The sequence below is a fragment of the Aulonocara sp. 'chitande type north' Nkhata Bay genome, linkage group LG20 (genome assembly GCF_057382095.1).
Source record: "Aulonocara sp. 'chitande type north' Nkhata Bay isolate Kocher_YH1m ecotype deep benthic linkage group LG20, A_spYH_male_GT1.1, whole genome shotgun sequence".
NCBI lineage: Eukaryota > Metazoa > Chordata > Actinopteri > Cichliformes > Cichlidae > Aulonocara > Aulonocara sp. 'chitande type north' Nkhata Bay.
Genome location: NC_141363.1, coordinates 18,659,791 through 18,672,109, shown reverse-complemented (window position 1 = coordinate 18,672,109; position 12,319 = coordinate 18,659,791). Strand labels below are relative to the sequence as shown.

The 12,319-nt window shown below is 45.5% G+C and overlaps 1 protein-coding gene and 1 long non-coding RNA gene across 2 annotated transcripts; one reads left to right on the top strand and one right to left on the bottom strand.

Annotated features, from left to right (window-relative positions):
* Nucleotides 1-426: 426 nt before the first annotated feature.
* LOC147305431 (uncharacterized) lies at nucleotides 427-1,121 on the bottom strand. Its single transcript, XR_015126668.1, has 3 exons — nucleotides 947-1,121; nucleotides 668-873; nucleotides 427-588 (listed from the first exon to the last, which is right to left on the bottom strand). It is a non-coding gene; the product is annotated as an uncharacterized LOC147305431 (long non-coding RNA).
* A 7,888-nt stretch (nucleotides 1,122-9,009) lies between these two features.
* LOC147305430 (uncharacterized) lies at nucleotides 9,010-11,435 on the top strand. The gene is made up of 3 exons (XM_086278462.1): nucleotides 9,010-9,557; nucleotides 9,814-10,096; nucleotides 10,278-11,435. The coding sequence occupies exons 1-3, from the start codon at nucleotides 9,352-9,354 to the stop codon at nucleotides 10,818-10,820; spliced, it is 1,032 nt and encodes a 343-aa protein (XP_086134588.1). The 5' UTR covers nucleotides 9,010-9,351; the 3' UTR covers nucleotides 10,821-11,435.
* Nucleotides 11,436-12,319: the final 884 nt, after the last annotated feature.

Here is a 12,319-nt window from a genome sequence, read left to right as displayed (position 1 = left end):
TGACGATCACTGTGTCGTCAGCAAACTTCAGGATGTGTCTGTTTGTGAAATTGCTGCGACACTCATTTGTGTACAGAATGAACAGAAGGGGAGAGAGGAAGCAACCCTGGGGTGATGCAGTAGAGGAGGAGAGCACATCAGAAAACACATGATTCACCCTCACACATTGTGACCTATTGATCAGAAAGTCTGTCACCCAGCCGACCAGACTAGTGTCAAGCTTGAAATGATTGTAGAGCCTGTCAGCGAGTAAGAGGGGTTGAATTGTATTAAATGCAGATGAAAAGTCAGCAAATAATAATCTTGCGTGGGTGTGGGGAGCCTCAAGATGCTTATACAAGAGATGCAGGTGTCACGGCGACGGATGGCCGGTACTGAATAGGACTCAGGTGCAGAAACCCAGAGCGGAGACAGTAGATGATTTAACAGTTTATTACGGTTAAGTGCAAGGGGGGAAAAAAGGGAAACGTGGCAAAGACAGAAAATGACGAGACGTGGAGCCTTGGTGTGGCGTGCCCAGGGGAACGTGGCTAGGGCGAGGGAACGAGGCCTGAGAAGTGGAACGGAGCTGAGTGGGGAACAGTCACACTGAGGGGAGAGGATATAGGAGTTAGGCAGGTAGTGAAGGCAGCTCAGAAGTGGCCAGTATAAGAGCAGCAATTCTTACTTGCAGTTAGGGACCTGGAGTGTTTGAGAGGGGGATGATGAAGATCCAGGGGAGGCTGAGTGGCGTGGAAAGGCTGACCTGAGATCCGGGGCTCCAGATGGAGTGTGATGGCAGGAGGGCAGGCAGGTGAGGCACAGAGGGATTTCCAAAATGATCACTAGGTATCCCGAGTCCGGAGGTGGAGTGAGCCAGGGTGGGTACAGCAACTGTAGTACAAAAAAGTCTTTGTTAGTAAGATAAATCACAGCGAGAATTTGAAACACAAGACCTGTTACCAACATGGGTTGATGACGAACTGGCAGTGAGTGAACATCGATGTGTGGTTTAAATCCCTCTGGCTTGATAGCCTGCAATAGGCTCCAGGTGTGCAGGAGCTGGAGTTGGCCCTGCCCAGGGGCGGATCCCAGGTCAGTTCAGGAGCCTAATGGAAACTCCAGCCACCCACCGTAGACCATGACAGCAGGAGTGTGACAGCAGCATCCTCCACACCTCTCCCTGCTCTATAGGCAAACTGGAAGGGGTCAAGATGGTGTTCAACATGCATTAAAATCTCCTTCTTAATTATCTTCTCAAATGTCTTCATCACTAAAGAAGTCAGAGCCACAGGCCTAAAATCATTCAGTGCCTTAGGAGAACTGCCCTTAGCAACAGGAACAATGATCGCATGTTTCCAAATCTTAGGTACCGTCTGTAGCTCTAAAGAAAGTGAGAAGATATAGTGAAAAATCCCACTCAGCTGATCAGCACAAGTTCTCAGTACCTGTCCACAGATGTTGTCAGGTCCAGGACTCTTGCTTTTGGTGTGTCTAAAAAGATTAGCTACCCCCCTCTCATCAATACAAATAGATTGGGGAGTGATAGTCCTTTCCCTCAGTGTGCTGGTCTGCCTAGAGCAGTCAAAGTTCTCAAAACGAAGGTAAAAACTGTTAAGACTGTCTGCCAGATGTTTGTCAGAGGTAAACCCCTCTAAGGTAATGCTACTTTTACCTTTCGTCTGTAACCCTGCCATTGTTTTCATACCAAGCCAAGCTCTTTTGAGGTTGTTACTGCTGAGTTCTGCCTCAATCTTATTTCTGTACCTCATCTTGGCGATCTTTATTGCAGCCCTCACCTCCTTCCTCAATATTCTCATAGTGGGAACGTCTCCCTCGTTAAAAGCAATTTTCCTTTTAAGAATCAGATCCTTAATATCTTTAGAGAGCCACGGTTTGTTATTAGGGAAAGTCTTAAATTCTCTGATTGGAACCACAGAGTCTTTGCAAAAAGAGATGTAGCTACACACCACATCAGTGAGTTCATCCAAATCAGAAGTGCTCTCTTGAAACAAGGACCAGTCAGTGCAATCAAAACACCCCTGAAGGGCAACACAACTGTCTTTTGTCCAGACATTAGTCCGCTTCACACAGGCCTTCTCCCTCCTAATCACACATCTGTCGCCATCTTACAATGCTGTGATTGCAGCCATTCCCCAACTCTCTGTGAATGGGACTCATGGCCATTGATCAGTGATCGTGACAATTTGCATATTAATGATCATGTAACTGATGATGATTGATCATGCATCAAGACTCTATGAAGGCTGGGCCTTTTCAAGAAATGACAATGAAGTAATGAGAAAGAGCTGCAAACAACCATAGCTGTCAAAGGACCACAGCTGAGACTCTTTATTATTTACAACAATTTGATATGTGTGCACTGGCAAGCTGAAGATTTCTGTTGAAGTCGTTTGTCTGCAGAGAGGGGCCCACATCCAGGTACCTGCATAGGGCCTCACCTGTTTGTGCAGCGATGCTGTGAAGAGGCCTTTATGGAGACAAGAAAGCTCAGCGACACCTAAGAATGTATATTTTTGTGCCAATGGGACCACATAAAGAAAAATTAAAAGCTACTCTTTGTTTCATAATAATGAAACAGGAAACAGAAGGAAAATGATGAAGACAGGCGAGAGAGACAGAAGAAGAAAAGCTCAAAGCAGGAACAAAGAGGAAAGGTGAGCTGGATACCGCTGGGCCATGACTGTAAGGCACCAAACTATGTAAGAACCCTTAAAAACCTTGTATTGGTCCCTGTTTAAGAAGCGGGTGGAGGCGTGTTTCATCTTTAGGGCAATCACTTCCTTTGCCTCACTGGAAAGGTGTTTTCATTAGCTGCTTAGGAAATCCTAGGCTAACACTCATAGTTCACACTGCAGGCTGCAGACGGAGCACCTACAGAGCCTCCACCTCATGACTGCTGCCTCTCCATCCCCCAGCAGCCTTCACTCACTGTGTTACATGCACTGATGAAACACTGGGCTTGTTTTGTGCCAGCAACAAGAAGACATATGAGTCATGAGCTCTTCCCATCCTGCACAAATCTGATCACAACCTCCAGCCTCCATCAAGGAAGAAGAACTGGTCTGGTCAAGGATGAGAGAAAGGACCATCCTGACACATCTGTGTGGGGGGTGTTTGGTGATGCTCATGAGGAGGGCATCACCAGTCTCCCTCAAAGCTTTATGGACTAAGAAGCTTCTCCAACAAAAACCCTAGATCACTCCTGATGTCGAGGCTCTTCTCAAATAAACCAGGGAAGCTTTTAGGTCTGAGGAGGAAAATGTCAGAGCCTACTGCACCACCCTCCCCTGCAGCTGAGCCAGGGACCACACCTCCGCACAGTCACACTCTGGTTTCCTGCCCTCTTTCCACAGCCGTCACCTCCTCCCGCCTCCGAACTAAGAGTGGGCTGATACTGCAGATGAAAAACCAGCACTCACTTCATCACTTCTGACCAATATTATGTGAAACAAACTTCATGCCTACTTTTATTTTTCTCACTTCCTCTTTTTAATCATGTTGCACTGCTCAGTGTTTCCTTTTTGTATTTCAGTGTGGATTTATTAATGCTGCTGTTTATAAGCTGCACAGCAGGGAGATTAAAGGCTGATCTTAAAGATCCTTTCACGCAGACCTTCCCATGGCTCATTTAACTCTGAACCATCATTTCACTGAATGGTTCTGCAAACAGGAGACACCGACGGCTGTGCAAAGCTTTTATTCTGCACTTCCTTATTCTCTGTGGTCTGTAGGGCTGTCATTGGTTGGGTCAAAGGTCAAACTCACTGAGCTTTAACTGTGGGATGTTTTAGTCCATCTGCTTCTTATTCGGTGAGTGAGAAACTATTGTCCTGTTTTCTCTCAGTGGAATTTGTTTGAGCACATCGTTGCTGCAGATATCAGCCTGCTGCAGGAGGCCACGCTTCCACACTCCTGAGAGTGCTGCGCTGAACTCCCTGTGCAGTGACAGGAGTTGTTTTACATCAGGGCTAATTAGCCGGATATGAAGAAGCAGGCAGACAAATCCGATCAGCGAACTCTCCTGAGCTTTAAAGGTTTATCGGGTTTCAGAGTGAGAGCCACCGACGGGAGAATGGGGAGAGGAAGAAAGACAAAGATAATGAGCAGCTACAAACACACACTGAGGAGGAAACAAGCAGCAGGAATGCATTTTGGATTATTAGAAGAATTGCTCATGCTTTTCTGGACATTATGATTCCTTTCATTTTTGCTAATAATGAAACAGCAGCAGTTAAGTGAACTGCAGCCATTCTGCTACTGTGTGTGTGTTGTTTCAGTGCTCATCGGACTGATTTCATTCACTGCTGAATCAGAGAAACTGTGAGTGAATGAAGAGCTTCTGATTGTTGCGTCTGCAGTCTCTTCCTGTGTATGATGACCAAGAACTAGCTCAGCACTAATAATCCCCCAGAGGATGCAGACTAGTCACAGAGGTTCATCTCATCATTCGTTGAACAAAGTTCACTTCAGTCACCATAAACCTCTTCCAGAGGCTTTTCATGAGCTACCTCTCACAGCTGCACGTCACCACTTTTGAAGCAGGTTTTTCTGTTTTTGCTTTTCAGCTCATACATCATGAGAAGTCCTCCTTTAATCGCTGATATCAGGGCTGCACTCATTATTACACAGACTCAACATCCTAAAGTTTATTTCACAAATGAAATGAATGACATTTGTGTTCCTATCATACCCTCAATTACACAGTTACACAAGCTAAGGTGCAGTGTTGGGGCTGAGGATCATAGGTCCATAGGTGCCTTAGAAGGGATACTATAACTGTATACTAGTATACTAGACTGCAAGAATTATATGTTTACAACAGTGATTTTAAAAAAGCAAAGAAAATTAAAAATGAAGTTAGTTTAAAGCAGTGAGGACACACACACAGAGACACACACTGTATTACTTTTATTGTTCACACATGAAGACGCAGTAAAGTTAAAACCAGTCAAAGAGACATCAGAGTGGTCGTCACAGTGATGCTGCTATAGAAACATGAACAGGTAGAAAGAGCCCGGCTGCTCATCAGCTTGTTACCTGTTGGAGGTCAGGCTCTGGCTGCTGGACTGGAGTCTGCACACTCAGCTTTAACATCACTCTGGGTTCTTGGCTAGCTTAGTGTTAGCATGCTGTCTGTACAGATGTTAGCAGTGTAATACAGATGTTTCTGTCCTGGCCTGGTTTGCCTTAGTGAGAACTTCTCTGAGTAATGACATAATTGTAACTATAATGTTATAACTGATTTTAGCACAGTACTATGTGTTACAGGCATGGCCCCTTAAGGATGAAACATCATGGGAAATGTATTTCGAGTAGAATATGTGGGACTGCCCCTCCCGTTGTGTGTGTGAGCGTGAGGGAGAGAGTCGGAAAAAGAGGTTCGAGTAGCTACTGAGGAAAACGGCAAAGGAAAGCATAAAAGCATAATAACTCCCACAGGAGCCAAGGGGTGTGTCTGCGGTGCCATTGTAAGTAAGCTGTTAAGAGTCATCTGTACACGGTCTTCGCGCCTCTGAAGTAATAAAGTTTCGGTGAAGCAGCTTTCCAGTGCCCCTCTCCGTCTCTTCAATAGCAAAGTTGGCCTGCACAGTAAGCTAGTTACCGGCTACAAGCCAGTCACAGAACCCGACGTATTAGCCAGAGGTCTCTTTGCTATGGAGCCACAGACCTGGCTGAGGTAACACATGTTACATTACTGTGTTACTGAAAACTGTAATGCGATTACAGTAATACACTGCTGCACCCACACATTACACCCAACTCTGCTGAAATGTAAAGCAGTGCCTCGAATGGCAGGAGTCACATAACGCAGCCAGGAGTCGAGCGTCAGCAAAGCTTCAGCAGGTCTGGAGGTGACTTTAATGGACCGGGTGATTAAGAGATGTAAACCAAGCAAACAGGTGTGTTTGCGTGAACCAGGTGAGCGGCATGGTGAGACAGGTATCAGCATGTTGGCGAGGCCTCCTGAAAGTATCAAACAGTGAATTTGATGCTTTCATTGGGTTCTGTTTCTGCCATCAGGACTCTATCTGTATGATGTTTTAGCTTCACGTTTGCACTGACGTATAAAACACGCGTCTTCGGACACGACGGAAAGGCAGACCTGAGGGTGATTCACCGATGAGTCAGAGTGGTGCACTGAGGGAGATGACTGTGACTTATTGTCTTTGGTTGAGTGTCCGATGGAGGCTCTCTCCCAGCATGGCTAACAGGATTTGTGAGCGCGGTGGTACAGCTCAGTAAACAAAGAAATCATCCACTCCTCCACACTAACAAGGAGAGCTAACAAGTCCCCATAGACCCCGACCCCGTTCACCTTGTAGCTCCTGAAGGCAACAGGCAAATCATTTAGTGATCCAATCTCCTTAATTCCCACCAAGACTGAAAAAAAAACTGCAATGAAAACGATCATTATTAAAAAGATAATCATCCAATTCAGCGCATCATATTGAATGAAGAATCAAATGATGGTTACATTACAGTTTTTGCCCGTTGCTTGAACACATTTTGCAAAACTTCGCTCACTGTGCCAAAACTCCAAACACAAGTAAACATGACACAACACTGGGAAACATACCATTCACATCTGTGCCAAATTGAAACTCTACTCTCAAAACCTAAACTCTGCTGTCAAAACCTAACATTCCTTTGTCAAAATGTAACTCTGTTGACAAAGTGACACATACTTGCATCATATGCAAACACTTACAGATCAGGGGAACACACTAGTCTACTTTATATAAAACATGTCACGGCCCAGCGGCACGAGGGAACAGGGATGGACACAGGTGCAGAAACCAACCCGGAAGCGAGGTGACAGAGAACAAATGATTTATTTCCGCCCACAGGTAAACAAAGGTAAAAAACAAAGCGACGCCACCACACTAGTGGCGCGTAGGATTCGTAGGTGAATAATGAGGGCGACCTAGACACCTCTAGGAGACGGCTGAACAGCGGGGGCAGCGGGGAGGTAGAAACAGGACTAGGTAGGGACCGGGGGCATTGGTTTCAGATGGAGGGGACAGGTGGAGCGGAAAGCCCGGAAGCGGTCGAGGCGTGGGGAGGCAGGCAGGTGAGTGGTGGGCCGGCAGGCCACGTTGTGTAAGCAGCAGGCGGCCCAGGTCCAGGAGGACGGGAGCGAGGGGAACGAGATCTCCACTCCGGGTGCTATCTCTGAGGACAAGAAAAAACAGGTGAGTCATCACACGGCGTCAGGACAAGGTTTATGATGCTCCACTGAACTAACATGGGGATAGCAGATACTCAAGCGATGAATGGTTGAGAGCGCAGGTCTGATATACCGCTGGCACGATTGCTCACAGGTGGTCAGCCAGGGAGGAGCAACCGGACTCCGCCTAAAGGAGGAGGAGCCGCTGTCTGAGACCTGCAGGTGCCCAACCAGACCATGACAAAACACTGCAGTCTTTGATGTTCATTGTTTATTCAGAAGGCATATTTTCAGGAGACACATTTTCAAACAACCAAAAAAGCCAATAGGACTCAATATTGTACATTGCAGTACCATGAATTCAGATAAAGCAAAAAAAAAAAAAAAAAAACACAATACAGTAATAGAAAAAACACCATACTGTAAACAAAAAATCATGACAATTGTGCATACGTGGGCTCATGGATCCCGCCGTCTGTTGGGGTCTGGCCACAGGACCTCATCAACATCGCAAGCAATGTCTTCTCCCGCTGGGCACTGGGGAAAATATCCTCTTCCATGTCAAAACCATCCATGGATTGCTGTCACCTGAATGTCGCCGCAGGCCTGTTCCATTGCCTGCAGAAGAGGCATGCAGGCATGTAGTTGGCGGTCATATACACGCCATCTCCAAGCCTAAAAAAATTCCTCTATAGGGTTTAAAAATGGTGAGTAAGGGGGCAAGCATACCACTTCAAGTTGACTGTGGTTGGAGAACCAGGCCTGGACCAGAGCAGCCCGATGGAAACTGACATGATCCCATATCACCACAAACCTGGGCTGATCTGCTCTGTTCTGTACAACTATATCATGGAGAGCATCTAGAAATGTGAGTATATGTTGCCTATTGTATGGACCTAGTATTGCATGATGGTGCAGAAGCCCTCGAAAGCATATGGCGGCACACAATGTGATATTTCCCCCGCGCTGCCCCGGAACGTGCACAATTGCCCTTTGGCCAATTACATTACGACCCCGTCGTCTTGTTTTGCACAGGTCGAATCCAGCTTCATCAATGAAAATGAATTCATGAGGCTGTGCAGCTCCATCCATGGCCAAGATTCTCTGTAAAAAAAAAAAGAAAAAAGAGAACATATTACTGTACTACAGTGCTACACATACAGAACCCTCACCCCATCACACAGGTACCTGTGTAGCTCTCAGAATGTATTCATGTGGTACTGATATGGTACATATTCAGCTCGAAGTCCTTTGACCCTGTCACTGTTCCTCTCAAATGGGACTCTGTAGAGCTGCTTCATGGTGATGCTGAGTTTTCCCAAGATGCGTCTGATGGTGGTGATGCTCACATGGTTTATGTTGTTGAACACTTGCCTGTCTGCAAGTATTTGCTTTCGTAGCTGGTGGAGACGCATAGCATTGTCTGCCCTCACTAGGTCCACAACGGCAAGTTCCTGCCGTTGTGTGAACAGGCGTTGGCGTCCTCCCCCAGAAGGTCTTCGAGTCATTCTAGAGAAATACAACCACATATTGTCATCGGTTTGCTTATTTTTCTTACAGTACTTCACTGTATGTACTGTATCATCCACTGTACAACACTGTACTTCAATATAAGTAATCATGGTATGTTTCACAGAAACTACCACTTTGGCTGCAAAAGGAGCATTAGCACCCTGCAGTACCCTGCACACTTGATATGGTAACTGTAGAACAGTACTATGAAAACCATCTGAGTAGAGTAGAAGGCAGTGAGATGAAGACAGACCTGTTTTCTAGTCGGAATTTTCTTACAGTTTTTGCTCGTTGCTTGAACACTATAAACCCATGCTTAGACTAAAGTAACACAACTTGAAGCTTTTGTTACCATACCTCAAACACATGTACCCATACCTTAAACAAAAGTGCTGCTTTGCACTCTGGTTGCAATTATGCAACACACTTACTCCTTTATGCAACACACATGGTCCTGCATACTACACTCTATTTCATACATAAGACACTTCGTTCAAAAATGAAATTTCAGGGTGCCATTTGGAAAACACATGTATCCAAAATACAAAACACATCGGGTAATTGCAACCACTCAAATATACACCTGAAGGCACTTACTTGCAAAACTGAACACCAATTAGCCAACCACAAAAAGCCCTCAGTTTAGCCAATTCAAGAACTTTGCAAGCATGGATGGAGGGAGAGCAAGAGGAAGAGGAGGAGGAGGTCAAAGAGGCCATGCACGGACCCATATTTCTGATGATATAAGAGCAACTTTGGTGGACCATGTCATCAACCACGGCCTGACTATGAGGGAAGCTGGGCAGAGAGTCCACCCACATCTAAGCCGCTTCACAGTGGCATCTGTAATAAGAAAATTCCGACTAGAAAACAGGTCTGTCTTCATCTCACTGCCTTCTACTCTACTCAGATGGTTTTCATAGTACTGTTCTACAGTTACCATATCAAGTGTACAGGGTATTGCAGGGTGCTAATGCTCCTTTTGCAGCCAAAGTGGTAGTTTCTGTGAAACATACCATGATTACTTATATTGAAGTACAGTGTTGTACAGTGGATGATACAGTACATACAGTGAAGTACTGTAAGAAAAATAAGCAAACCGATGACAATATGTGGTTGTATTTCTCTAGAATGACTCGAAGACCTTCTGGGGGAGGACGCCAACGCCTGTTCACACAACGGCAGGAACTTGCTGTTGTGGACCTAGTGAGGGCAGACAATGCCACCCGTCTCCACCAGCTACGACGGAAAATACTTGCAGACAGGCGAGTGTTCAGCAACATAGACCATGTGAGCATCACCACCATCAGACGCATCTTGGGTAAACACAGCATCACCATGAAGCAGCTCTACAGAGTCCCATTCGAGAGGAACAGTGACAGGGTCAAAGGACTTCGAGCTGAATATGTACGGGTACGTGTAACTGTCCCTTACATTTACAATAGAGTATTGGTGAAGTCCAGTAGCAGCTGAATATGTACCATATCAGTACCACATGGATCCATTCTGAGAGCTACACAGGTACCTGTGTGATGGGGTGAGGGTGCTGTATGTGTAGCACTGTAGTACAGTGATATGTTCCCCTTTTTTACAGAGAATCTCGGCCATGGATGGAGCTGCACAGCCTCATGAATACATTTTCATTGATGAAGCTGGATTCGACCTGAGCAAAACAAGACGACGGGGTCGTAATGTAATTGGCCAAAGGGCAATTGTGCACGTCCCAGGGCAGCGCGGGGGAAACATCACATTATGTGCCGCCATATGCCTTCGAGGGCTTCTGCACCATCATGCAATACTAGGTCCATACAATAGCCAACACATACTCACATTTCTAGATGCTCTCCATGATATAGTTGTACAGAACAGAGCAGATCAGCCCAGGTTTGTGGTGATATGGGATAATGTCAGTTTCCATCGGGCTGCTCTGGTCCAGGCCTGGTTCTCCAACCAAAGTCAACTTGAAGTGGTATGCTTGCCCCCTTACTCACCATTTTTAAACCCTATAGAGGAATTTTTTTCGGCTTGGAGATGGCGTGTATATGACCGCCAACTACATGCCCGCATGCCTCTTCTGCAGGCAATGGAACAGGCCTGCGGCGACATTCAGGTGACAGCAATCCATGGATGGTTTTGACATGGAAGAGGATATTTTCCCCGGTGCCTAGCGGGAGAAGACATTGCTTGCGATGTTGATGAGGTCCTGTGGCCAGACCCCAACAGACGGCGGGATCCATGAGCCCACGTATGCACAATTGTCATGATTTTTTGTTTACAGTATAGTGTTTTTTCTATTACTGTATTATGGGGGTTTTTTTGTTTTGGTTTTTTTTGCTTTATCTGAATTCATGGTACTGCAATGTACAATATTGAGTAGGTCTATTTGCTTTTTTGGTTGTTTGCAAATGTGTCTCCTGAAAATATGCCTTCTGAATGAACAATGGAAATCAAAGACTGCAGTGCTTTATATAAAGTAGACTAGTGTGTTCCTCCTGCTCTGTAAGTGTTTGCATATGATGCAAGTATGTGTCATTTTGTCAACAGAGTTACATTTTGACAAAGGAATGTTAGGTTTTGATAGCAGAGTTTAGGTTTTGAGAGTAGAGTTTCAATTTGGTGCAGATGTGAATGGTATATTTCCCAGTGTTGTGTCATGTTTACTTGTGTTTAGGGTTTTGGCACAATGAGCAAAGTTTTGCAAAATGTGTTCAGGCAACGGGCAAAAACTGTATTACAGATGCCACTGTGAAGCGGCTTAGATGTGGGTGGACTCTCTGCCCAGCTTCCCTCATAGTCAGGCCGTGGTTGATGACATGGTCCACCAAAGTTGCTCTTATATCATCAGAAATATAGGTCCGTGCATGGCCTCTTTGACCTCCTCCTCCTCTTCCTCTCCCTCCATCCATGCTTGCAAAGTTCTTGAAATGGCTAAACTGAGGGCTTTTTGTGGTTGGCTAATTGGTGTTCAGTTTTGCAAGTAAGTGCCTTCAGGTGTATATTTGAGTGGTTGCAATTACCCGATGTGTTTTGTATTTTGGATACATGTGTTTTCCAAATGGCACCCTGAAATTTCATTTTGTGAACAAAGTGTCTTATGTATGAAATAGAGTGTAGTATGCAGGACCATGTGTGTTGCATAAAGGAGTAAGTGTGTTGCATAATTGCAACCAGAGTGCAAAGCAGCACTTTTGTTTAAGGTATGGGTACATGTGTTTGAGGTATGGTAACAAAAGCTTCAAGTTGTGTTACTTTAGTCTAAGCATGGGTTTATAGTGTTCAAGCAACGAGCAAAAACTGTAACGTCCACTGGAAGGAAAACTGGAGTTTTCATAGCTTTAAATTTTAAATTTTTTTTAATTTTGAGTCTGTGAAGAGAGGAATGTTGTTCCCGTCTGATAGAGGATTCTAGCAGCACCATGAAGCCTTTCCAGATGTTCTATAGGCTCTCATAGCCCCACCCTCCTCCGAGCACTGATACGAAGCTGGGCTCTTCTCCCTCTTCTCTTTAGTTTGAGGTGTCCATGTTTGGATGGGTCTGACCTCAGATCAGTCTTAAAGGATACGGCACTGTTTCTCCATCGTGGTCACGCATGGGTTCTCCTCCACGTGATGGAGCTGTAACCTGCACATGTGCAC